Here is a 27939-nt window from a genome sequence, read left to right as displayed (position 1 = left end):
AGCTTTGGCTCATTTTCATGTGTGTTTATCCAGATGATCCCTGAGATGATCCCTGTGTCGACTAGATCACCTGCCCATTGGGTTAATTGAACAGGACAAGGAGGAAAAACCTCAGACGTTTCCAGTCAGCACATTTCCCAGAATTCTTGGTAAAAAACACAAAAGTCTCAGCCATTCAGACAAAAAGCTTGCGAGAGCAGAACTCTGTAGTTTCCCACCGATAGTTAAAGGCGTCCTTGCACATGTGAGGCTCTGCAGCCGAGTGCAGGTGATCCTGGATTTGAATCCCACCTCGGGCAAACATGTTGTCGGGGCCGGTTCTCCACTTTTCCCCAGATTGCAGCTCACGGAGGCGTGTGGTGTTTGTGCTTCATGAGTGGAAGCAGCTGTGAGGACAAGTTTGCCTCCAGGACTTACATGCTGAAATGCTTTTGTCAGGTCTTATCTGGGAAGTTTTCTCAGGCGCCGATCTTTTCGGAAGTTTGGCAAGATGGTTTTCAGGGCATATCGGGTCGGGAATAAAAAGGTGGACTTTTTATATCGGTCAGATCTGACCTGTAAATTTGTGACTGTAAGTTTAGACACATGTTTAGTTTTTTGTCTCTCATTTATTCATTTTTATAAATTGAAAACGTTGCATGCAAAGGAGGAAATGAAATAAAGTGTGGTATAATAAAAGTTGGCGGTTACTTTTAAAGATAGGGTTAGGGATTTGTGGATGATGTCATGTGGATGATATTTAAGAGAACATCAAACCCAGGAGAAGCAGCTCCTCTGTCCCCCTCCCGCCCAGGGCCCCGACAAAACAAGTCCCGTCATGAACACATTTCACTCTTGTTTATTGCCCGTATCTTGTTTATTTACATTTGTCTATTTCTATTATGTTTAATTAGTATTATTATGACATGTTTATTGGTGAGTGATAGCTTGAGGTTCATCCTAGGGTTGTGGTGGGTCCGTACGTCCGTACGTCCATCCGTCCATCCTACAGCGCTGGTGTTTTCACTCCACCTCACCCAGGGGTGGGTTGTGGTGCTCTGTCAATCAGCCGGGCCCCCAGCCTGGCCCCCAGGTCTGGCCCCCAGCTGGACCCCAGGTCTGGCCTCCAGTCTGGCCCCCAGCTGGACCCCAGGTCTGGCCCCCAGTCGGGCCCTCAGCCGGACCCCAGCATCAGAATATGAATATATTGTTTACTAGTAACATCCTATTGGTGCAGCGGGATCACGTGACGACCTCGACCCGCGGACCAAAATCTGACTCCGCTCAGAAGAAACTAGTACCGTTTTGGTCCCGATCACAGGACTCTTGGGGGGTTTTGAGCTCCGAACTTTTACTTCTAAGGTGAGCATGAATCAATGTTTTTTATGGTGTAAAGATTGTGTCGTCCCCAAAGGAGGGAGGATGAAACGATACCGGGGTTCACCTTACGGCCTCAGGCTGGAGCAGGTGAAGCTCTGAGCTCTGGTAGAAGATCAATCATGTGGGACTCATAGTTTATTTACTTTTATTTATTTATTTAATTTTAGTTGTTAAATTTCTGTAGAAGAAAAAAGTAAAGTCATACATGAGAGAAACTATTCAGTTTGTGGCTAAATATTTTCCTTGTATGAAACTTAGATGCATAATGTAAACCTGACATTTACTTTTAGTTCAGTTTGTGGAAAATGGTTGGCCTGGCTTTCTCTTTAAAACTTAAACAGTTATAAAGCATTACAAACTGGAACAATAGGGAAAACGCACAGCATTGTTTTGTATTTTGTGTCTTTCAAATAAAAGACAAGTTTTTCCAGTCATATGTTCCTCATGCAAGGTTGTTAAAAAAATACTGCTATAATATCGTTATCGTGACCTCAATATCGCGTATCGTGAGATTAGTGTATCGTTACACCCCTAACTGTTAAGCACTTTGTGCTGCATTTTAATTCATGAAAAGTGCTAAATAGATAGTTTGATTTGTCCAAAGTTTTTCAACTCTTCCCGCTTCAACGCATGCATCAGCCACAGCGAGAGCCTATGAAATGAAATCGTCCACGGTCAGAAGCCAAACCTGGTCGTTTTGAACACACATCGAAGACCATGGAGGAAAATAAACATCACTATATTCTGAACCCAAAAACCACGGTTTGTGCTGCCACCGCAAGTTGGCGTACGTTTTCACCAAAAGACGTTGATGCTCCATAAAGAAGACAAAAGACCATGTTTCCTGTGTCCCTCGTGGGAGGTGTAGCTTGATTACCAGAGGTGGGAAGTACAAGTACTTTGTTACTGTGCTTGCATCGAGTTTTTAGGTATCTGTACTTCACTTGAGTATTTATTTTTCCAGCAACTTTTTACTCCCTATACATTTAAACTGAAAACTGTGTAGATTATCAAAACGGGCTCAACCTCCACAATGACGGCACAAGTTAAAAGACATAACTGACTGAGTGAGTGTTCGGGCTCTGATGGAAGGAAACTTGCATGGAGGGAGAACGGGATCCGGGGAATATTGTTGAATCCAGTAACGGTGCATAAGATTCACAAAAGCACGGCAGACCCATCCACGCCCGTATTTAACAGAACTGTGGGGTTTTGTTGCTCCAACAACGAGTCATGGCCGATGTAGTCTGTCTTGTACCAACCTGAAACCCGCCAGCTTTTGGCAGACAAGAAATCACTATCTAACCTGAAAATATGTGATGGTAAAGTGTATTTTCAGTTTTTCTTATTAGAGCTTTTATCATTTTATACAAGTCACTTCTATAAAATAATTGTTTTGATGGTCTAGACTCTAGAGCTAACACTGGTTTATTACTATTATCCTTATTTCCTGAGTCTGGAAATTAAACCCTTATTTTAAAATGATTGTCAAATATTAGAGCATTTCTGAAAAAAGTAATGTTAAGTATAGCATTGAGCGGGCCCGTGTTGGAGCAGGTGAGGGATGATTAACTGCCCCCACCAGAGTTCAGGTATCATGTAGCTGGAGATGTACGTGTCTGCTGGGGAGAGGGGGATTTCCTGCTCCATCTGTGTTCCAGCTGGTATCTATAGTATCATGGTCCGGGCCTGAAACAATACATCTGCAAATACAAGCAGTCCAAATGAACGTTGACACCATTGGATGATGTAGGAGATTATAACATTGCTTCGGTCGAAATCTCGGCAAAGGAAACGGCGCCAGCAACACCAGCTGGTATCAGACCGGGACCAGCTGGTATCAGACCGGGACCAGCTGGTATCAGACCGGGACCAGCTGGTATCAGACCGGGACCAGCTGGTATCAGACCGGGACCAGCTGGTATCACACCAGCTGGTCTGATACCAGCTGGTCTCAGACCAGCTGGTATCAGACCGGGACCAGCTGGTATCACACCAGCTGGTCTGAGACCAGCTGGTCTGATACCAGCTGGTCTCAGACCAGCTGGTATCAGACCGGGACCAGCTGGTATCAGACCGGGACCAGCTGGTATCAGACCAGCTGGTCTGATACCAGCTGGTCTGATACCAGCTGGTATCAGACCAGCTGGTATCAGACCAGGACCAGCTGGTATCAGACCAGCTGGTATCAGACCGGGACCAGCTGGTATCAGACCGGGACCAGCTGGTATCAGACCAGCTGGTCTGATACCAGCTGGTCTGATACCAGCTGGTATCAGACCAGCTGGTATCAGACCGGGACCAGCTGGTATCAGACCGGGACCAGCTGGTATCAGACCAGCTGGTATCAGACCAGCTGGTCTGATACCAGCTGGTATCAGACCAGCTGGTATCAGACCGGGACCAGCTGGTATCAGACCAGGACCAGCTGGTATCAGACCGGGACCAGCTGGTATCAGACCAGCTGGTATCAGACCAGGACCAGCTGGTATCAGACCAGCTGGTATCAGACCAGCTGGTATCAGACCAGGACCAGCTAGTATCAGACCAGCTGGTCTGATACCAGCTGGTATCAGACCAGCTGGTCTACTCCACCCCTTTCTCCTGCATCATATCTTTCTTTTTACTAGTGTTGATAGCTTGTACTACCTACTGCTGAGGGCAGTGAATGCAGCATCTTGTGAGGTTGTGCGTGCAGACATGGCTGCAGAGTGGTCTGTGATGTCACAGAACCCTGCAGATCCCACCGGCTCACTGGATCAAAGACTTTCAGGTCCTAAAACAGTCCCAGAGTTGTGTTATGTCACAGTTTGGGTGGTGACCTCAAATACTCAAATAATTGGTCTCAACCAAAGAAAATGGACTTAAAAAAACATTTCTCTTAATGATAATAAAAAGAAAAGAAGGAGAAACTCTTGTTGGTTCCTACAAATACAAACTACTGCATATTGAATAACTGAGATAACATGACGTTGACGCTGGCGTTGGTAAAATGGAACAAAACTGGACCACAATTCAAAAGCTCGGGTGATAATCTCAGTAACCTGATCAACGCTCTTTAATCTCCGTTTATTTCTATATTTCAAGTTTCAATTTACTGGATCCACTTCAGCAAGAATACGGCCAAATGGTTTAATGTGGGATAATACGATGAAAATATTTTCGTTTTTTGACACAATTTGGGCTTTTTTGTGTGTGTTAATGGCACCAGCTCAACTTTCCAGGTTTTATATTTCAGCGAGGGGTTTCTTTGGCATCTGCGTCTTGTCGGTGTATTTTTTCGAAGCTGCGCTGCAGTGAAAGGGTAAATCAGTGTCTTGTGTTTTTGTTTAGTTAAATGAGAGTCACGTTTATAACTTTGACACTCGACATTTATTCTGGCTGATTCACCTTTTAATATTGCTGTACCTTTTTCGGTGCCTCCGTAACATGTTTAATAGAAAAATACAACTACAGCACTGGCTTCAGTAAAAACCTCTACAATCCGGGTTTCTTATCATTAAAGGGCCCACGTAAAAATGTTCGTTTTGGTGTTAAAACAAACATTTTTTTCACAGCTTTCCCTGATTTTTTTTTATTTTTTATTTATTTATTCTTTCTTCCCACAGGCTCAGACTGGTATGCACCCACTTATCAGAGAGCAAATAAAATGTAAATGACTCAACTCCCCCACGTCAGGACTTTTGTGTCTTTGAGGCTCCAAATGGCCAAATGTTTGAAGGGAAGTGCTGGGGTTTTTTATGAGAGGGCTATTGTTGTTTTAACTCAGTCATCGGGATGGAGTAAACTCTGTAAGCTGTCTCGGTAGGGGGCTATGCGGGGTGGGGAGATAGCATCAGGCCAGAAAGGGGGAAATTCCACTGCAGGCGACTGATACCATCTGACAGTTCAGAGAGAGCCTCCATGTAGTCATTATGAGAGGCTGTAAAGTGGTTTAAGTGCATGTTTGCATCTGCATGATCAGAGTAAACGATTCTGTGTAACAAAGCTCATCACATTTGTGTTTGGAGAGGACCTCTAAAGCTTTCACAGCGCATCACTTGTTGCACGCTTCGTTGCTCCTTGGACTCTGTTCAGACCTGGTTTTAACATTCGTCCAGCAGTTAGCTGCGTGTTCACACCTGGCACTGAAACTTGCACCCAAATGTGTCTTCAGTGATCGAATCTGACCTTCCTGCTCTGCATGCAAATTAACATGCATGTCATTTTTTCCTGCAAGCACTGAATGCGTTGTTATTAATGACCAAAGGCAGCAGCTGGTGATGAGAAATAACCAGCCAGAAATTAAATAAACCTTCTTTTGCTATTTTAACTTATTTTTACACACTTTCCTCTTAATCTAATTGACAATTTATTTTGCAAAAATTTACTTTGCAATTAAATTTGGAAAGTTAAGCAAAAATTTAAAAAAAAAAATTGCAAAAATAGTAAATCTGGACATCTGGGTAGCTCATATCCGGAAACTTTGATTCATGAGAACGTTCTTCGGAGGGTGTAGTTTTGTTTCTATGCGGCGGGAACAGAAGTGAATGTAGAACGCTAGGAGGACCATGCGTCTTCTAAAACATTTAGGACCTCAGTCAAATTTCATGTTTCCTTTCAATACTTCAAGTTGGTAGAACCACATTCGTGCATGAAGACATTGCCTTAGGCCCCGTTTACACGGAGCAAAAACGGAGGCGTTTTCATGCGTTTTGGCCGTTCGTTTACACGAAAACGGAGCTCAAAGTCACCAAAAACGATCATTTCTGAAAACTCCGGCCAAAGTGGAGATTTTCAAAAACTCTGTTTTCACGTTTGCGTCTAAACGGAGGAAAACTGAGATTTAGGCTTCAGAACGTCACATTATGCAACAGAAACGTCACCAGCGTCATGAGTGACACCTGTGTTTACAATTAGTTTGGCCACCGTTAATATTTTCTTGTATTTTACCTGTTTTATATTCTAAAGTCACACTTAAAAGTAACTCCACTTCTCTGTCACTCCAAACCAAAGACTCTCGTTCCCTCTTGGAAGTAAAGCCTGAATTATAGTACTGCGTTAAATCGACGCAGAGCCTACGGCGTAGGGTACGCGGCGATGCGCGCCGTACGGTGTGTGTCGCCGCGTACCCTACGCTCTGCGTTGATGTAACGCGGAACCATAAATCAGCCTTAACTAGAAGTTACACGTGTCATTTGTTGATGTTTTTTCCAGGATTCTGATTGGCTGGCACGACGTTAACAGCGTATTCATGCGGATCCGTGTAAACAAAGAGATTTTGAAAACGATCTCGTGTAAACGCTGGAATTTTTCAAAACGTAGAGGGGGAAATATCCGTTTTTGTAAATACCCGGCTATGTGTAAACGGGGCCTTAGTCGTGTTAAAACGTAACGTTCAGTTGTGAACTTTCTCCTCCACCGTCACTGCTGCACGTCGATGTGAAGCGCTTTCTGCCTCATCTAATCATCTCAAACTGTCAGCGGATGTGCTCTTGATGAAACTGGCGGGAGCGTGACCACGTCTGGGATCTGGGCAGTACTGAACTGGAACGGTGCTTCAGCAGAGAGCGATCATGTTACGTGCATGCAGACTGAGAAGAGATGGCTGTAACGCTCCTCATCTAATCATTGTCCTGCTGCATCTCCTGCCAGCTGGTTTCCCATTAGCATACAAGAATGTAGGTGACGGTTTACAAGTGTATGTGTGAAAGTTTAACTTGGTACGCTGATTTAGAAGTACTCATCCATTTAACTGTACATCTGCTCATGGATGACTGTAATTATACATCTGGAAGCTTTTTCCTAATTTTATTGTACAGAACAATGTCACATACATGTCTGATGTGGGGACATGTTCACCACAATAAACGCAGAAGAAAAGAAAGACTAGGAATATATTTAATGAAAAAAACATTCATCCATTTTTTTGTTCAATGAAAGAATCCACTTAAGTTCCACCCACGGAGTCAAAAATGCAATTTTTTATAATTTGTATAAGTTTGCATGCTTTTGTACTTTCGACCAATCTAAAAGTTTGTTTACATGTGTTTGAAATATTACCTGCACTTCCCACTGATTCCCTTGGAAAGTTTCTATCTTGGAAGGTTTAGAAATGTTTTCAGCTGAACTTCCAGTGAAACGTTTCTGCCCATTACTGTGTATGTTAACAATTTTGATGTTGTTGTTTCTGGGCTGATGCCAATTGTTGACGCCTTTTTGATGGATAAAAAACTTAAATATGTCCATAAACTGGTCCAGGGTGTACACCTGCTGGAAGACTATAGATGGATGGATGGATGGATGGATGGATGGATGGATGGATGGATATCACATTTTGAAAATACAGTTGCTGGGGGACAAAAGCAGCTTCCAATTGAAATAGCCATTATTAACGATTAAAGCACTGAGTGGGTCATGTTTGACTGTTCTTTCTCCAATCCAATTTGATGTGTTTTGCACTTTTAAAACGATCACAGCTGACCAAAGTGTTTTACGGAAGAATAAATAAAAACATAATAGATAAAAGACAAAACGGCTCAAAAAGACATGAAATGCAGTCAGGAACTAGACCAGAGTAACACAGGACAACTGGTTTAACCTCCAGCACTGATGGAGGAAACTTGACGGAGTGGTCTCAGCCCTTTTGGTCCCAGGAAGGACCGTAGGGGAAACGGTACAACTGGAGGTTGACATGAAACCCAGAGCTGGTAGAGGAGCCAAAAATTGTACTCAAGTAAAAGTACTGTTACTTCAGAATAATATGACTCAAGTAGAAGTAAAAAGTAGTCATCCAAATAATGACTTGAGTAAAAGTAAAAAAGTACTTGATGAAAAAACGTCTGATTTTTTTTTAATTTAACACAACCATTCAAACAGACAAAAGTACAAAATAATTATCTTCAGGCAAATTAAATCAATAAATAAATTAAAATTAATAAAAAATTTTAAAAAGCTTAAATTAAAATAATCTTAAAGTAAATTCAAGTACTTTAAAGCAGCACAACGGAACTTTCAGCTTTTGTTGAGTTTGGCGCCATCTTTTGGACAAAAGCAGTAGTGCTTTACCAGAAAGAACACTACATTTCCCATGAACACTAGCGCGTACTGCCGGAAAGATCCTGTCCCGTCGCTGCATTTGTTTTGATAGCGAATGAAGACGGGACAGACTTTTCTGTTTCACCAAGTGAACAGACGGAACGCAAAAAAAAGATGTTAAACTGCTGGAAAGGAACTGGAATTTACCGGGATACCTTAAACAAGGAAGCCAGGGAGCGGTATATGGAGAAAATAATGATTATTAACGGTCTGGATCCATATGAAATCCCTACTAAAGAATGGAGCTCCTGGTCGGAGCGCCACTCTTTAGAAAGGATTTACTGCCGCAGTTCTGCAGAACCCACGTCTTACTACCTTGTTTAGGAGTGTTTGGCAGCTGCTTTGGTAAATGTTTGACTCGCCATGTGTTTCAATAAATTAGTATAATAGTACAACATACAGTACATGTTTTGTATCCCTCTTACTTCTCTTTTCTTTTTTTTTTGACTGCTATATTATGCTGAAGAGGCTCCGAGGCGTGAGCAATATTTTTGTTTTCCTCGTGAGATTTTTTTTTTCCTCTGCAGCTACGAATAAGAGTTAATATTTTTTCCTCAACAAACTAGTTTTATCTGAAGATTGGGGTTAATTGCACCACAGAGTTAGCTGGAGAAGTGGGGAATAAAACCCGTGAAGGAAGGAAGGAAGGAAGGAAGAAGGAAGGAAGGAAGGAAGGAAGGAAGGAAGGAAGGAAGGAAGGAAGGAAGGAAGGAAGGAAGGAAGGAAGGAAGGAAGGAAGGAAGGAAGGAAGGAAGGAAGGAAGGAAGGAAGGAAGGAAGGAAGGAAGGAAGGAAGGAAGGAAGGAAGGAAGGAAGGAAGGAAGGAAGGAAGGAAGGAAGGAAGGAAGGAAGGAAGGAAGGAAGGAAGGAAGGAAGGAAGGAAGGAAGGAAGGAAGGAAGGAAGGAAGGAAGGAAGGAAGGAAGGAAGGAAGGAAGGAAGGAAGGAAGGAAGGAAGGAAGGAAGGAAGGAAGGAAGGAAGGAAGGATATGAGTTTGAAGGAAGGAAGGAAGGATATGAGTTTGAAGGAAGGAAGGAAGGATATGAGTTTGAAGGAAGGAAGGAAGGAAAGAAAGATAGATAAATTTCCATTGGTGTAGTTTAGTAGCATTTAGTATCTTTTAGAGCAGTGATTGGGGCTCCAAATTGTAATTTTTATCATTATCGGGATAAATGCCAGAAATGATCGTGATACATTTTTTAGTCCATACCGCCCAGCCCTAGCGGCCTCTGATGTTTGTATCGTTATGGATATTGCCGTGTTTGTATTTTCAGCCTCCTTGCAGTCGTTTGTCCTTTGGGAGCAATTCCCCCTCATCCGTCCAGACAGCAGCCACTTTCACACAGCGATCGCGCCGTAAAGACGTACCCGTCGTTCTGCCTCCAGCTGTGCATCCACAGAGCTGCCATTCAGGTCACTTTGGTCCCTAATGAAAGTTTTCTACTCCTCACCATCTAATAATAGACCTGAGCTGTTTAAACCCTGGAATGTTCCTTTAAATGTCTTTTGAAAGTTTCCAACGTTGAACATTCCTGGAGTGTTGCAGCCTTGGTGAGCACCATTAAGCGTCTGCACTGCGTGTCCTAGTGAAGGAGCAGCAGGGCTCTGCAGGCACATGGGTGCTCTTTAAAGAGAAATACTTTTGTTTGGGAGCCACATAAACCTCCTTGAGTGGGTGCACAGCACGTTGCTTTGGGGCACTTAGGGCTGTTTTCACTCAGGGTGCTTCCATCAGATCACTGTCCTTAAACTTTTATGGTGGGGGGGGGTGTCATAATTTCAGGGCGTCTCCTTTCACAGCGCAGGGAAGGGGGTTGGGGGTTTGCTGGACGGCTGAGGCAATTTGTCGTACTTCTAATAACATACCCGTACACATTCCACTCTGACTTTATCTGGGTTGGGCCGGGGACAATAATAGTTTAGGATTTCCGCTCTAATTTGCTTTTTCATTCCTCCCCGTTTGCTTGGAAGCTCGGTCCGGCGGGCAGACGTGTCCTGCAGTGGTGTTTCAGGGAACAAGCCTGTCATTTAGTTTATGGATGGGCGGTTCAGTAGTTGTCTCTCCTCCCGGTCCTACACCTGTCGGTCCTGCTGCGTCCAACAACGGGATCATGGAAGTGAACACAGTCCACGTTGCCAACTTCAGTTTTTGCTTGAAATACAGAATGTATCAGGGAAGAATGGTTAAACATAGGGAGACCATTTGCAACCCCCCCCCCCCCCCTTAATATTCCCAGATGTTCCAGTTTTTCTGTTCTTTGATTGTATTTGCTCACCTTGACGGTGCAACGTGTAAAGAACAGGTCCATGGTCTTTATGAGCAAATGTGGGTTGGTCTTTACCATCTCAGCTCTGCACCAGCTTCTAGGAAGAGTAACCACGGTATTAAACCCTCTTCATTTACAAGGACTTTGTCTAAGTGTGGACTGATGGATGCCTAAACACTCGGAGACGCTGTCCAGCATGACGTAGCTCACCTACTCTTGATTATGTGTCCTCGGAGTGGTGCTTTTAGTGATGGCTCGAGTGATGTGGCTGTAATAGTCTTGGTGTCCTGTGCAGGACTCTAGAAATGATCTGTGTGTGTGATGGAGAATGCACGGATAAAAGGTTTTATAGCAACATTCATGCGTTCAGAAACAAGATGCTTCCAGAGAGGACTGTGTTAAACCTGAACAAGATGCTTCCACGACTTACGGCGTGTGATCCGAGGCAGGAGAGTGGGCGGCTTCACCTGAAGATATATCAGACATTTGGAAAATATGCCAGAAGGGGGTAAAAAAGAAAAAGATATGACTGAACTAACCTGACAATCGTGGTATCTATTAGGGCTGGGGATCGATTCAAATGTCAAGAATCGATTCGATTCCGATTCTTAAGATTCAGAATCGATTATCAAGATTTGATTCGATTTGATTCCGATATTGATTTGTGTTAGTGTTATTAAAACTGTTTTTTGAGCTGTTGCATGAATTATATGACTGTAGTTCTGCAAAATATTACTACTAGTATTATATTGAGATTCAACAGCAAGTATTGCAGCTAATGATGCTGTAAGGACCAATCAGCTCCCAGAATGCTGATAGAACTGCTTTCAGAAACATCGTGGGTCAGAATTACCAAACAGATCCAGGGAGGAAACAGAGACGGATGAAAACCCTTTTTTTCCCCCACATTCTGTTTAAATTTTTTCCATTTTCGGTCTATTTTGGTTTTTAATTTTTGAGCATTTTTGTTTTTAGCATTTTTTGCAAATGTAACCCCAAGACAGTATATAAAGTAATGAAATATAGACAATTTATGCAATTATGACCTAACACTTTAATGTTTTCATACCTTTAAACATATTTAAAGGCAAAAACATGACACCAGTTATTCTGATGTCCAACAAAACATTCCTTTTTTGGAGATAAACAAAAAAATAACCAAAAGTTGTAATGTAATGATGAAAAAAAAATAATACATAAATAAATAAAATTAAAAAAATTAAAAAAAATCGATCTTTAGACATATGAATCGATTTTTAGGAATTAATATGAGAATCGATTTAGAATTGGGAAATCGATTTTTTCAACACAGGCCTAGTATCTATCAGAAAGATGAATTATCAGTTGATATGAGAGGAAAATGACATTATTTTTATTGGTTCAATAAATAGATTCAAAATGCTCTGAATTAATAAAAAGTGGGCATAAGATGGAAGGTGGTGGTTTGGATGCCGATGCTTTGGTTAGCTGTGCTTGCGTCTCACTTAAAGTGATGAGAATTGACGTTTTCTCTGTGCTGGAGAACACATATTTGGCTCTCTTATTATCACTATCAACTCAAAATTTAGACATTGCAGTCAAAATCTGACATGTTGTCACTAAAGTCAGGGACTTCCAGTTCAGTATTTAGTAAAACACAAGTCTGACCAGTGACCACATATCAGGGAAATATCTGCAAATTATCGTATAGCTTGGACTTCACTTCTCTGCGCTGGGGGAAGCACAGACATTGGGGTGTCATTTAATTACTGCAGGTCCTGAGGAAATACTAGTCCTGCGTGGGTGGGGCAAGAGACCCTGAGCGCCACACGAGAGAGAGGGGTGGAGGGAAGTGGTATCTGACTCCTCCCCCAGCACCACCAGCTGCTGTTATACCATTCAGATGGGTGAAAGACTGAGCTATACTTTAACTCGTAGAACCAAATCTCCGTGGAGCGCCGCTTGTTCAGGATCGGCTTCGTGCCGTTATCCCACCCGTATGAAAGTTTCAGGCTCGCAGCGGCGACTTCCATTGTAAGACTGCACTTAACTCTGTAAGTGAGGAGGTCCTGAGAAGTCCCGCCACAGTAAACTGAGACGCTGTGCCTGGCGAGGACGAGGAGGCCCGCAGAGTGCTTACAATCAGATATCTGAGGGTGCTTGACCAGGATTTGACCCATTTAGGCCGTGAGATGGTGTGTGTGTGTGTGGCTGCAACTACGCTGAGGCTGCACAAACATCTGCCCGTCCTGCTTGTGGATTTAAATGAACGAGCCGTAGACATGACAGAAAATAGAGCAGAGACTCGGCCGTGATTACCATGAGAATGTTTTGTAACTTTGAACATCTCAGCACGTTGGATTCTTTCAGACAATGACTGCTTCAGTTACACATCGTTAAATGCAACCACATGGGGCTGAAAAATTCCAGGACTTTTCCAGGAATTAAAAAAAATTGATTGAAATAAATGGGAAATCTGCAAAATTGCCGGTTAGCCAGTAGCAAGGAACTTAAATGCAGTGTGTGTTTGTGTGTGTGTGTGTGTGTGGTGGGGGTGGGGGTGTCTTTGAGCCTAATCTAGGAGCTGATAGTGACTTCAAACATCCGAGGGAACATAACTCTCATCTCGACTTAAAGCAACACCAGCAGCAAGTCTGCTGCAGTCCTGAGAGAACCGCACGTTTTTATGTAAACTCTCTCTTCTTTTGTCATGTTTTCCAAATATTTGTTTGACAGGCGGATGAAGCACTCTTCTGGGTCTGATCACACGCGCCGCTGTTATCTCAGCTGTCTGGTGCTACCAAGCAGACATGGCCTCCCCTGAGATGCGTACACAAACACGCTTCAGAAGGTCGGGGAGGCAGGAGGAAGTGTTTTCACTCAGCGTATGGTTGATCAGACGCTCTGGTGGACTGGGGAACGTTCCTCAGAAAGCATTTTGCTTCAGTGGATGGTGGTTGCTGCCCAGAGGTGTACATCCCAACTGATGCTGCGGAGCGATGTAGATTGAAGATGTTTTATACTAGAGCTGGGGATCGATTCAAATGTCAAGAATCGATTTGATTCCAACTCTTAAGATTCAGAATCGATTATCACCATTTGATTCGATTCGATATTGATTTGGGTTAGTGTTGCCTGGATTATATGACTGTAAAATAACTATTGAAATAATAATTTCACAATAATTATTGTGAAATAACTAAGAAATAAATAACTCGAATAGGCATTTCAATATCCATTTAAAGGAGCTTGAGGCAGGATTTTTGAAAAAAATTCTTATATGTTTTAAGTTTTCTAGTAATAATGTCAGATGAAGCGTTCCAAACCCAAAATAATGATTCCTCTAGTGTATCTCTCCTTTGCCTTGAACAGACTGTGTGCTGCAAAATGTGCTGCAATTCGGGGCCCGAATTTCCCGCGCTGTCCTGCAGATGTGACGTCACATGACGCTGCATGCACGTTCTCCCTGTTCTCCCGTGCCGGCTTCACTGTTGGCTGCAGTACCCCCAACGGCCGTCGTGGTGAAGGGTGGCGCTAGAGAGTGTCATTTCTTAAAAGGAGCCTCATGCTCCTTTTAAAGGGGACCTATTATGAAAAACACGTTTTTTCTTTCTTGTTTTAACATATAAAGTGGTCTCCCCTCACCCTGCCAGCACAGGGGAGACAAAATACCATGAATTTCTGCAAGCTCTCTGACCCCCGCTGGACAGAGTCCCCCAGTGTCACGTGGTTTTTTTTGAGCCGATTAGAATCTGCTCCTGTCGTTGCGTCACGACAGGAGCAGATTTCCATAGGTTCAGCCTCCGCTGCTGAAACCACGCCCACAACCAGCTCTCTCCGCAGGCTGGAGCGGGGCTTCCTTCAGCCAGTCGGACGCGGCGCCGCGGTGGAGCGGATCCGGGTTAAATCATCCAGGTTCCCCGGTGGTTTGGAAGCTGGGTCCTTGGGGGTCCGTCCCAGGTCGGACCAGCTTCACCCTCCGAGATTTTCAGCCAAATATGTCGGTTTGATTCCCGGTAACGGGCGATGCGCATAGGATGCGCCCCGGAGCTGATCTGTGCGCCCGCCGTGGGGTTGCGGCGCCCGTCGCGCAGCATCCGCCGGGCAGATCCGGCTGAAATTCTGCTGGTCGGTCCCCGGGAGTCCCTGCTACCAGTCCAGGCCGGTTCCTGCGGTCCTGGCCGGTCGGAACCGGTCAGATTCCCCGGTTAAAGCCGCGGTGATGCGCGCTGCTCCAGCCTACTTCCTGGTTCCCAAAGCGGGTCCGTCCAACTAAATTGTCCAGGTTCCCAGCCGCTTTGGGAGCAGGGATTTCTGGGGCACCATCCGAGATTTTCAGCGAAATCTGTCGGTTTGATCACCGGTAACGGGCGATGCGCCCCGGAGCCACACCGGGCGCCCCCCCTTCCCTTAGAATGAGGCACAGAAAAAGAGGTTAGAAGCGGTAAAACTAGTGACAGGGCCCACAGGCTGGATTTCTGATTTATGTAGAAAAAACAAGCTTTAGATTGTTTTTAAGACATTCAAGGCCTGTTTAAAATATACATTAAATGCCATAATAGGTCTCCTTTAAGTGCAAAAAAAGAAAGAAATTGCAACAGCTCAAGCAGTAAACAGATTATTTTAGCTTGTCTGATTTATTCTGTCACCACACACAGCTTGCCATGAAGCACCCGGCATTTTTCAGGTATTTCATGACAAACCGTATCCGATAACAGAGAAACCAAACAAGCTATAGTAAATATAGATAATATGAACTTCATTGAACTAATATAACATTTAGAAATTTAAGCTGGATTGTCCAGCATTTTCTCTAAAGAAAAAGAGTTTTCAAAACTACTGGGTATACTGGAATTAAAGTTCACCAGGCAAAAATGTAATGATGAAAAAAAAAAAATAGATATATTTTTTTTTTTTTATAAAAAAAAAAATCAATCTTTAGACATACAAATCGATTTTTAGGAATTAATATGAGAATCGATTTAGAATCAGAAAATCGATTTTTTTCAACACAGGCCTATTTTATACTGAAATTCTAACTTCTAATTTGTGGCTGATTTTTCAAGATAGAGCTTATGTGAGATTTTCAAAGATGTGTGGGTCTGCTGGCTGAGCTATGAAGTCATCATTGATGTCATCGGTGCAATAGCAGCGAGTGGTCATCTGAAGTAGGATTTCCCGAGGTGAACTGGCCAAAAATGAGCTGGTAGGTACTGAACACTGAATCAGGTATATTTGGCATTGAGAAAAAGACACTGGTTAACTCATTTGCTGTGGCTCCTCCTGGCTCCTTCAGCGGAGCCACTGCGGAGGCGCTGCAGATCTGTAAATATTTGCAACGAGATCTCCATTTCCAAATGTCATTTTTAGTGGCAAAATTCAGAAATAACCGCTGCATTTAGCAGGCGCTTGGTTAGCACAAGCTGCCTGCTCGGAGCCACCCTTGGTCCTTGAACCCTTCCATACCAACCAACAGCCAGTCAGGGTTGGTGGAATTAATAGCACAGAAGAAGTGATGAGCTCTAAACAGCGAAAGGGATGAAAGCCAGTCGTTGGCTGTGGCAGCCACCACACAAAAGTGTACGCCCCTTTCTACATAACAGTGCATTGCTTTATAAAACCTTGCCTGATGTGAAATATCACCCCATGCAGGTGTCGTGGATGTGAAAATAACTACGGAGGTCAAAACTTTTTTGTTTTTTTCAGCCAAGCTGTAAACGTGTTTGTTTGCTGCAAAGTTGCGCATTTTAACACAAAGTACAGTGAAGATTGGCTTATTTTAGGAGTCACCATCTAGTGGTCAGTCAAGGAACTACACTTTCAATCAGTGTCGGCTTGTCAATAGGGGGCGCTGCCCGCCCCCATTACAATTACAGGGAAAAAATATAGACACTACACATAAATTACGTAATAAAAAGTAATTTCAATCTCACTGTACCCAGGTATATTGACAATAAAGTATTCTATTCTAAAGTATTCTATTCTATTCTAATTATCACATCTGTGCACTCATAAAATGTGTCTGACTTAATCTTTCAAGCCTTCCCATCCCATACTGGGTTTATTCAGAGTGTTTTTTGTGCAGACTGAAATACATAGGTTTCTATGGCCAAATGAGTGTGTATTGTATGTTCTTAAACTTTTCTTCCATGTGACTTCATGCTGGTCTCTAATTGGTTACTCAAAGACTCCATGGCCAATCAGCGTGTTTTCTGTCATTCTTCATCCAATCTGATTGATTCATGAGCTGTCAATCAAAGTCACACCCCTGACAGTGTAGACGCGCGACTGAATCTGTCGGCAAAAAAACTAAATTTGGTTGTTTCATTACATAATAATTTCCCGAGGCGTTGGCCGGAGGAAAAGAAGCTGATTAAGGAGCTTGGACCGGAGCCTGAATGCACTGGCCACGCTCTCCATGGAAAAGAGACTTGTTTGTGAAATGACAGATTTCAATCAGAAAGTCATTGAAAAATGTTCTGTTCTGAAGGAGAGGAGAGCAACATGTATGTTCAAGTAGAGTTATAGTTGTGTTGTAATCCCCACTCACCAGTGCGCCCCCCCAAAATGTTTTATCACCAGCCGCCACTGCTTTCAATTAGGCCTGTGTTGAAAGGATCGATTCTCCGATTTTAAATCGATTCTCATATTAATTCCTAAAAATCGATTCATATGTCTAAAGATCAATTTAAAAAAACAAATAAATAAATAAATACTTTTTTTTTTTTTCATGATTACATTACAACCTTTGGTACTTTTTTGTTTATCCCCAAAAAAAGAATATTTTGTTGGACACGAGAATAACTGGTGCCATGTTTTTGCCTTTAAATATGTTTAAAGGTATGAAAACATTAACGTTTTCAGTTATAATTGCATAAATTGTCTATATTTCTTTGCTTTATATACTGTCTTGGGGTTACATTTGCATAAATGTTAAAAACCAAATTCTCATAAATGGGAAAAAATAAAAGCGATTTCCTCCGTCTCTGTTTCCTCCCTGGATCTGTTTGATAATTCTGACCCACGATGTTTCAGTTCTATCAGCATTCTGGGAGCTGATTGGTCCTTACAGCATCATTAGCTGCAATACTTGCTGTTGAATCTCAATATAATACTAGTATTCATATGTTGCAGAACTACAGTCATATAATTCATGCAACAGCTGAAAAAACAGTTTTATTAACACTAACCCAAATCAATATCGGATTGAATCGAATCGAATGATAATCGATTCTGAATCTTAAGAATCGGAATCGAATCGATTCTTGATATTTGAATCGATCCCCAGCCCTACTTTCAATACTGCCGTCCTCATCCCTAAAGTTAAAATGTCACGTTTATATTATATTTTACCATAAATGTCCAAATAATTTCCATTAACTCCAAGTAAGTCTCATGGAAAATGATCAGTTTGAATAGTTCTACTGTCCGCCTGAGCCCTCCAGAACCTTGTGAACGGTGTCTGCGTGTGTCGTGTTAGTGGCTCCGGTCCCGGCTTACAGCAGCTCCATGAGATGCATTTCACGCTGCTAAAAACGCTGAAACAGATCAACCACTGACCTCGTCAGAGAGAGGAGCAGCACTTGAGCTTTCAGCCGCGTCGCCCTGCTCCGACACTGAAGCCATTTGTCTCTGACCTCCGGAGTTAAAACCCCAGCCAGCAACATCACGTCTGCATGCTGCAGACTGTAAAATCTGTGTGAGCTGAGGTCTCGGGGAACGGCAGGGACATAAAAGTCAGAGGAGCGAGCAGCGGGACGACATGCACGCTCATAAGTAGGTTAAACAGGAGAGGGAAGGAAAGTGTTGAGGTGTGCCAAAGGGCCCTCCATCCAAACCCCAGAGATGGAGCGGTGGCCTGGCCTCTCGCCTTTCAAAGGGCCCTTTCACGGCGGAGGCAGCAGGCTGCAGGAATGCAGCAGCGCTTGATGGGAAAGCGTCCCGCTGCCCGCAGCACCATGTTTTCCAAGGCACTTAATACGTGTAATCAATCACAGCCACTTCCTGCAATGACCAGGCTCCTGGAATATCAGTCCGGCTACGGCTCGTCTTATAGTCGCACACAAAACATTTATTCTCAGGCAGCCTGGTGGTTTATGGTGCTGCATGTAACGCGAGCGGCCCCGCTGTCATCAGTGAAATCCTTCAGGTCGCGTCATTAACTCAGATAAATACCAATAACTGAGCAGAGAGAAGTCCTGTCCAAATATTCCTGCCATTATTGCAGCGTCTCAGCGTTTTGTTTTTCCACAGGCGCCGAGCCAAATGAAAGGGGGAAAATTGTGCTGGATGTTCTCCTCGCAGCAAAAACCCAAGATCTCAGCAGCATCTGCCAGGAAAGTGTCATTGTTCTCGCTCGGACAATTAAAACGTCGTCTCACATTTCACGGACGTCCAGATAAATTAGGGCATGCGTTCGTTACCGAGCAGCTAAACAACCATCACAGATATCGTTTCAGACCACAGTGTTGGTTTTTAAGACAAGCCAATAAAAAATGACTGTAGTCATTTGCGTTAAAGCAGACACATCCTGCTGTTTTCATCCTCCTCCTCTTCAAGCCCTGCCATGCCAAGAATAGCTTTACTCTCTGGTCATTATTTCTGACCAGCTGAGACTGAGAGTCCACAGGAGAGTTGACTCAAGTGTTTTGTGATTGGTCCGCCTCCTGGAGGCCTGTTGATGGGAGGTTTATGGACATCCAGAACTCCTGTTGCCCGTCAGATATCATCACATGTTGGCCCGTAAATGACTTCAAGTCCTCAAGGCCTGTCATAAACGTTGGGTCCAGAATGGGATGCGAGGTATGGAAACAGACCTCACTTTGGACCTTGGCTGCAAAGACTATCCCTGGAGCGCTGATGAGGAATAGGGCTGGGGATCCATTCAAATGTCAAGAATCGATTCGATTCCGATTCTTAAGATTCAGATTCGATTATCACGATCCGATCCGATCCCGATATTGATTTGGGTTAGTGTTATTAAATAACTGTTTTTTGAGCTGTTGCATGAATTATATGACTGTAGTTCTGCAACATATTAATACTAGTATTATATTGAGATTCAACAGCAAGTATTGCAGCTAATGATGCTGTAAGGACCAATCAGCTCCCAGAATGCTGATAGAACTGCTTTCAGAAACATCATGTGGGTCACAATTACCAAACAGATCCAGGGAGGAAACAGAGACGGAGGAAATCGCTTTTATTTTTTCCCACATTCCGTTTTAATTTGTTCCATTTTCGGTCTATTTTAGTTTTTAATTTTTGAACATTTGGTTTTTAGCATTTTTTGTAAATGTAACCCCAGTAAGACAGTATATAAAGTAATGAAATATAGACAATTTATGCAATTATAACTGAAAACTTTAATGTTTTCATACCTTTAAACATATTTAAAGGCAAAAACATGGCACCAGTTATTCTCGTGTCCAACAAAACATTCCTTTTTTGGGGATAAACAAAATAATAACCAAAAGTTGTAATGTAATGATGAAAAAAAAAAATACATAAATAAATAAAAGAAAAAAAAATCGATCTTTAAACATATGAATCGATTTTTAGGAATTAATATGAGAATGGATTTAGAATTGGGAAATCGATTTTTTTCAACACAGGCCTAATGAGGAGGCCCCGGGACTGTTTCTGATCCTAGATATTGAACTGTGCGTTGTCTCCCTGGAAGGTTTATCTGGGATGTTAGTGGCTGAAGCTGCATGAGACTTCATCAGATTAGTCGTTGACGGCATAGCAGCGCCCCGAGGCGGTCACGGTGACCTCCGGAGAGTTCAGTCAAACGCCTCTCGGTGCCACAGTAAGGCGAGCCACAAAATGCCTCTCCAGGACTTTTATAAAGTGTGACATTATAGCAACTGCTCTAAGGTCACTGAACACAGATGGCTGTTTTTTAAATTTCTTTCTTTTAAAGGGATACTTATTTTACCATCAGCCCGTCTTCCTGGGACCATCTCCTGCTGAACATGAGGTTTAAAAGTGCAGCAGGATGATGATTATAAACAGTACTCGAGTTGTAAAAAAAAAAATCAGGGGGGATGGTGGATTTGATCATATGGGGACAGATAATTTGTGCTGATTACAAATAATATAATATATTACAAATAATAGCAGTGACCAAAACAGCTGCAGAAATACTGCAGGAATGACATAGCAGCAGTTAAATGCAGCCTTCTGTAAGCTTTAAATATCCACTGGGCTTACATCAAATACATCAAAACACAACAATAAAAAACACTTTTCTGAACTTATCAATATGACTCTGTCCTTCACAGGATAAGTAACATGGATCACTGCAAAAACTCACAATCTTAACAAGAATATTTGTCTTATTTCTAGTTAAAATGTCTCATTTTAGTAAAAAAATCTCATTACACTTAAAACAAGACTCATCACTGGAAAAAACAACAATTTTCACCTGTTTCAAGTAGATTTTCACTTGAAATAAGTAGAAAAATCTGCCAGTGGAACAAGATGTTATTGCTTGTAATGAGAAGATAAATCTTGTCCCACTGGCAGATTTTTTCCTACAGGTGAAAATGGTCAAATAAGTTATTTTTCTGGTGTTATTTTTCTGGTGATGACTCTAAATGTTGAAATAGCAGTAAAACCACATTCATTGATGAAATGACATAAGGGATGGAAAGGGGGGATGATTTGGACCGTTTTTATTTCAGGGGGGATGTCATCCCCATATCCCCCCTCAACTCCAGTACTGATTATAAATGGTCGGCGCTCATAAACTATCTTTTTTAACCTTATTTTATGTCCTAGAAAACACTTTTCAGTTCCCTCTCAGCGTCATGTCAGGTGTGTCTGCTCGGTGTACAGAGTTGCACTTGCTCCGTCAGTCACTCCCCAGCTAACACACCGGGGTCAGCCTGACCTCATCCAACAACTCCAGTCGTGTGGAAGAACTGGGGACGAACCGCTGGCCGTCCAACTGGGAGAGGAACTACTGAACCATGGCTGCCCCAGGAGAGAAAGAAGAAGAAGAAATCCAGTAATAAAGGCGTACCTATGTGGAGAGGAAATGGGGCGTAGCGGAGAACTCTTCCAGTGCATCATGATGGTCCCCCAGCCGCCCAGAACCAGACCAGCAGAACCAAAGCCAGTCCTGCATACAATCTTTATGAAAAAGACAAATCTTAAAGGTAGAACTCCCGATCTGTGTCAGTAAGCATGTGTCCATGCGTAGGGTTGTCAGGATCAGGATTATTTATCTCCCGATCCGATCACTTGAGTTTGAGTATCTGCCGATCCCGATTTTTCCCGATCCGATCACTTTTTTTGGCTCCCGATACATTTCCAATACTTTTTCCCGATCAGATACATTTTGGCAATGAATAAAAAGAAAAAAGAGGACTAAAACTCAAATGATCCCAAGTTTCTTTTCTTGTCCATTGGAAACAACATGGACATTATTTCAACAAAGCTCATCAGCTGTGAGTGATCAGGTAGAGAGGGCCGGCCCTGCTCGGTGGGTGTTTGGGGAGTGATCAGGAACAGAGGCCCGGCCCTGCTCGGTGGGTGTTTGGGGAGTGATCAGGAACAGAGGCCCGGCCCTGCTCGGTGGGTGTTTGGGGAGTGATCAGGTAGAGAGGGCCGGCCCTGCTGGGTGGGTGTTTGGGGAGTGATCAGGTAGAGAGGCCCGGCCCTGCTCGGGGGGTGTTTGGGGAGTGATCAGGCGGGGGTGAATCGTGCTGCTGCTGCTGCTTTGTGAGAGTGTGAATCACCCAGGGCTCCCTTTCCCATCTAAACTTGTGCAGTTTTCCTGAATCAGAAGCTCATTTGTCTTGTTTCATTCTTTACGTCTAACTCCCAGCATTCATGATTCCAGTTAACATTCTTTCAGGGACAGATCACTGGCTGTTGTTTCCCCACTCTGACTTGTGCAGTACATCTAAAACAGATGGCAGCAGTGGGCCGGCTACGACCCAGGGAGACTCGTACCAAGGCTCTTGTTCTGATGCACGTTCTTCATCCCCAAAGGGTAATGGGAGCCGGGGATTATGCCCTCAGCAGATGTAGGGAGGGAACAGGCTATCTCCTCACAAGTATGGCTTCATAACAGCTTGTCATACGAGGGGGATGCTCCAACGTGTTGCTTTTAATCAATCATGATGACTTGAGTGCAGCGATAGGGCAACTGCTGAATAGATTGGCAGAGTTTTTTTGTTTTATTTTAATAGAAGATGAGCTGAAGGACAAATTCACAATCAAAGAATGTCATTTTTAAATTTGCAGTGCACCATGTGCGAAGCTGAAGTTAATTATTTCCCTTCTGTGAAAAGGCTTTTTTGAAAAGGCATAAAGCACATGTGTGTGGAGACGAGCTCTCTGCAGACTCCCGTCCACCACATGATGCTGTCAACATGAAAAAGGATGGTCCACATGTGGGTTTCTGCTATTCCCAGTTTTATTGCATCTTCACATAAACTAAACATAACTTTGAGGGCCTGATGATGTACAGAGGATGTACAAGCGGGTCCCATGAGAGTTCGGACGCTGAGTAAAATGTAAATAAAAGTGTACAGAAAGTAATGGGGTGCAAATTTCATAACCCCCTACTTTTTTCCCACCACCACCAAGAAAAAGGCTCAATACTGAAGCTGAAACAGTTTAGATTTTTAATGAAGGATATTAGTTCATCTTGAATCTGAACATGGTTAAAAAGGTGATGGTAAACAGGTTGATTGACAGCAGGTCAGTAACATAATGGACAGGAAGCTAAAGCCAGTCCCTCAGTGAAGATGAACCCGTGGTGAAGCATTTAACCAAGTTCCTCAGCTAATGTCTCAGAATCAGAATCAGCTTTATTGGCCAGGTTCCAACATTGTCCAACAAGGAATTTGACTCCGGTCATTTTGCTCTTTGCTAATAAAATAAACAATAAAACAAATGTGGTATTTCTATGATACAGAATAAACAGAATAAACATTTAAGGTGCAGCAGTTTGAGGTAGAGAGAGAAAAGAAAAAGGGACAGTTCTGAATAAAAATAAACATAACCGATTTACAATTTTACAAGACAATTATACAAAAAAAATATAAAAGATTATACAAATTATACAAAGAAATACACAGTGAGGGGCAGCTGAGTGAGGCAGACATGGTTATCAAGGAAGGTGCTAGATGATGTTTTGCACGTGATTGGTTACTCTGAGACTATTAGTTGTGGGAGTTCATCAGAGCAACCGCTTGGGGGAAGAAACTGTCCCTGTGTCTCGTCTACGGTCCAGAAAAGCCTCCAATCGTTCTGAGGATCTGAATAAATCTCTGTGTGCGTTCGATACGGCCCAAGCTCAGTATTTGACGGCTGGGACCTCCGGGTCCTGAGGTAGCTGCATTAAAATCAGATCTGGTTCTGGGATGGAGATCCAGTCACATCTGGACTGGACTGAACACAGAAGAGCCACTGGTTGTTCTTCTGGACGTTCTCCAGGCGTGCAGTTCCTTCGGTCCAATCCATTCCTAGCGTCGGTGGGCGTGATGGAGGGCTGCGTGATGGAGGGCTGCGTGATGGAGGGCTGCGTGATGGAGGGCTGCGTGATGGAGGGCTACGTGATGGAGGGCTGCGTGATGGAGGGCTGCGGGGCGTCTACCGCCGTGCCTGCGCGCTCCTGTTTTCTGTTCGCTTTGTTTGTGACTGTTTGTCTCCTTTGCTGCTGTTCCCACAGCTGATCCAGGAGCGTCAGTGGAAGCAGATGGTCTGGCAGAAGCTCAGAGTGGAGCTGCACCCTCAGCTGAAGGTGGGATCAAATGCCGTTCTTTGTTTTCTGCTTTACTGTGGAGCAAGTGTTTTGGTGGGGGGCGCATCCCAAATGAACTAAACCTGTCTGAGATTTGTGAAAAGTTCAAAAAGGAAAAAATGGTTTTCCTCCTCCCTCATACATGTACCGGTACATGTTCATGGTTGCGTTCACCAGTTTTAAGGCTGAATTATGGTTCTGCGTTAAACCTTCGGATAGGGCTGGGCGACTTTGGACAAAAATAAAATCCCAATTTTTTTCTCTGAAAACCCGAATTTCGATTTCGATCTTTTTGGTAAAACTACAAAAGACAATGGAATCAATTGTTTCAAATATTTTATCTTTATTTTTAAAGAAAAATAGTAAACAAATTTCCCTATTGGGAATGAAGTGCAATTGAAAGATACTGTAAATCCTCCTTGAGTTTAGTAAAGTGACAACATTTACCATTTTCTTGACCAAACAAAGATGACTAGACGAGCTCTGTCTGTAATGCAGCCAGCTGCAGAAAAGGAAAATCCATTTTCCTTTTTTTAACATTGTCTTGATTAATAAATACAATTTAGATTTAAAATCGATTAATCGCACAGCCTTACCTTCGGACTTCTCCGTCACTCTATTTCTCCACGGTGCAGTACCCCCCAAGGGCGCTAGGGGGTTACGATCTTTTCCTGAATGGTTTATCCGACTTTTCCGGTCACAGTGAATCAAAGAGATAAGGACAACTATTGTGCAAAAAACCAAAACAAAAAAAATCACACATGCATGAATAAAAGAGCGCTGAAAGTTCACGACTGCTTCAAACCGGAAAACCAGAAATGTGTTGCTACCAAGAGAACCAATCACAGCCCTCTCGTCTGCGTTGGTCTGCGTCGCCTCGACACGTAGTTACATTTTGTGGGAGGTGACGTCAGGCACGGCGTGGTGTGCGGCGTGGGCTGCTCAACGCGGCGCAACCTGCGGCGCACGCTCGGGGTGGATTTGTTGCAGAACCATAATCCAGCCTTAAGTCTCTAGATTCAGAATTATGTTTACTGTATGGACGCTAATCTCATTCTGAGTAAAACCAACTCCAAAGAAGAGGGTGCAACGGCTGGTGGGACACTGTGAAAGGTTTCTGGCGTCTGAGTGACTGCAGGAACAATATGTGAGGTGCTCACTGCAGATTGTGTTCAGAAGTGTCTCCCCTCCTCGTGCACCAGTTCTCATCTTCCTGCAGGTGATTCCTCCTGGAAATGACGAGCAGCCCTGCAGATAACAGGATGTTACTCCAGCCGTGTCCATGTTCCACGTTTACGTCACACCTTCTCGTGCAGCAGACACATGATTTATCTTCACTTTACCCCTTTTACGACCCTTCGTGTGTTATCATTTTTTGAATATATGTACTTTTACATACCTTCGTACTTTATACAAAGATGTGTAGGACGTACATCTATGACTGCTTTGGTAGATTTTTATTGTTTTTATCTGCTTCGGTAACAAGGAAGGTTCCCACAAGTAGGATAAATACAAATCTTATTTTAACTACCAAGTGGGAAGCAATAGTTCAGATTTAGGAGTGTAAATGATTTCTGGTGGGAGGATCATGTATTCAGGGGGCTTGACTCAGAACAACATGCTGGTGGTCCAGGTGGACGGGCTCCTGAAACCTGTCAGGTCAGCTTGAAAGCTGGTCATCCTGATGATATTTTATTGGAATGATTACACACTTGAGGGTCCAGATCTGAGTCTGTAGTTGAAAAAGGATCAAATCACTGAAATGTTCAATAACAATTCTTGTGAAAAAAGATCCATCTGTCCACGATGGTTCCCACTCTGGATATACTAATGCAGCGTTTCTCCACCCTGGCCCTCGGGGCCCTGGGGCCCTCGGGGCCCTCGGGGCCCTCTGTCCTGCATGTCTTCAATGTTTCCTTGTTTCAGCACACCTGATTCAAACTTTTCGACGGTCATCAGCTCGTTATCGGGGTCTGCACGAGTCTGTTAGTGACACAGTCATTAGTATACGAGGCGGTAGTGAAACCTGTAAAGCCTGCAGGGCGGTGGCCCCGAGGACCTGGTGGAGACTAATGCACTACTGTATATGAACAGAACTGTCTGAACTGGAATACATACATGGAATACAACTCGAGCATAACATGGTGGGTTTGACTTGAATATAACCCGGGATGACTTTTAAATGTAGATCTTATGAAGAGCTCGTTGAAGTCATGAAGGGAACAGATGTTTCCTCAAAGTTTTATTTTAGAGAAAAAAACTGCCAGAAATGGGATTATTAAAAGGAGACCTATTATGGCATATAATGTCTATTTTAAACAGGCCTTGAATGTCTTAAAAACAAGCTTTTGATTGTTCTTGCTAAATAAATTAGAAATTCAGCCTCTAAACCATGTCTTTATCTTCCCAGTCTCTAACCTCATTATCTATGCGGGATTCTGAGTGGGCGGGGCTATGATAATGAGGCTCTGTGCTGATTGGCTGCCTGAATGACGCCATACACCGCTACCAAAAAATGGTGGAAGCTCCGGCCGGTGGAGTTACCGTGTCCTAACTGCATGTGATGTGATGCGAGCGTCAGCGACAAAATCAATTCCATTGCTTTATTTTCTATTGGACTGTCCTAACTGGATGCAGCGACTCAGCGTTTTGATCTGAACATTTGTCGGACGCCCTGCTTCTATTTTCTTCCTGTCGCTCGCGCTGAAAGCCGGTTGAAAGCGCTGTAGGAAACGGTCATGGATGAGGAACGGCTGATCCAGTTAGTTGAAATGAGAAGTTATCTCTATGATTCCTCCTCATTTCACTACAAAAACCTCAATAAAGTTCAGCTGCTGGAGGGAGATGGACAGAGAGACGATGTCACGCAGTGCTACGATAGTCGGACACTCGTATGCAGTTACACGGTTTTATAGTTGTGGGCATGGTTTGCATTTTGGTTACGTAACGAAAATCAGCAGAATCTTATTGGCTCGTAGATCCACATCACACTGGACGGATCATCCAGGCGGCTGTACAGACACTGCAGAATCTGGTTGTTTCCTCCTTCTCTGAGTTGTCAGGCTGAGGGGAGACCACTTTATATATGTTAAAGACAGAGAACACCTGTTTTTCATAATAGGTCCCCTTTAAAGGACCAGACACCTGGGCTTCATCATTAATCCCGGTGCATGTAGCACGGCCGTGCACAACACACGTCCTCATTGTTGTAAACCAGTGTCTTCACCGAAGACTGAGGCCTGCAGCTCCCTCTCCATCTCTTCTGTGGAGGGACAGAAACCAGAACCAGAACCAGCTGGCACATGTAATGGCGCCAGTGCGTTGTGGGTCTGCTCCAGGGTTAGATCTTCCTGAAACGGGTCCCCAAGCAGATGTCCGAGCCACCTCAGCCGGCTCCCTGATGTGGAGGAGCAGCAGCTCTACTCCGACTCTCCCCGACATGTCAGAGCTTCTCCCCCCTCTCTGAGGGCCATTCCAGCCACCCTGCGTTCCTGGTC

At 43.5% G+C, this 27939-nt stretch overlaps 1 protein-coding gene across 2 annotated transcripts in view; it reads left to right on the top strand.

The window, feature by feature from the left end:
- Window positions 1-27939, top strand: part of ror2 (receptor tyrosine kinase-like orphan receptor 2) — a 72871-nt gene that overhangs the window by 21448 nt on the left and 23484 nt on the right. For both annotated transcript variants that reach the window (XM_061734543.1, XM_061734544.1), the window contains exon 2: window positions 24371-24442. In XM_061734543.1, the coding sequence (XP_061590527.1) occupies window positions 24371-24442 (72 nt within the window). The remainder of the gene's footprint in view (window positions 1-24370; window positions 24443-27939) is intronic.

The sequence above is a fragment of the Cololabis saira genome, chromosome 11 (genome assembly GCF_033807715.1).
Source record: "Cololabis saira isolate AMF1-May2022 chromosome 11, fColSai1.1, whole genome shotgun sequence".
Lineage (NCBI taxonomy): Eukaryota > Metazoa > Chordata > Actinopteri > Beloniformes > Belonidae > Cololabis > Cololabis saira.
The sequence above is the reverse complement of the archived record's forward strand: the minus strand, read 5'-3'. Positions and strand labels throughout refer to the sequence as shown.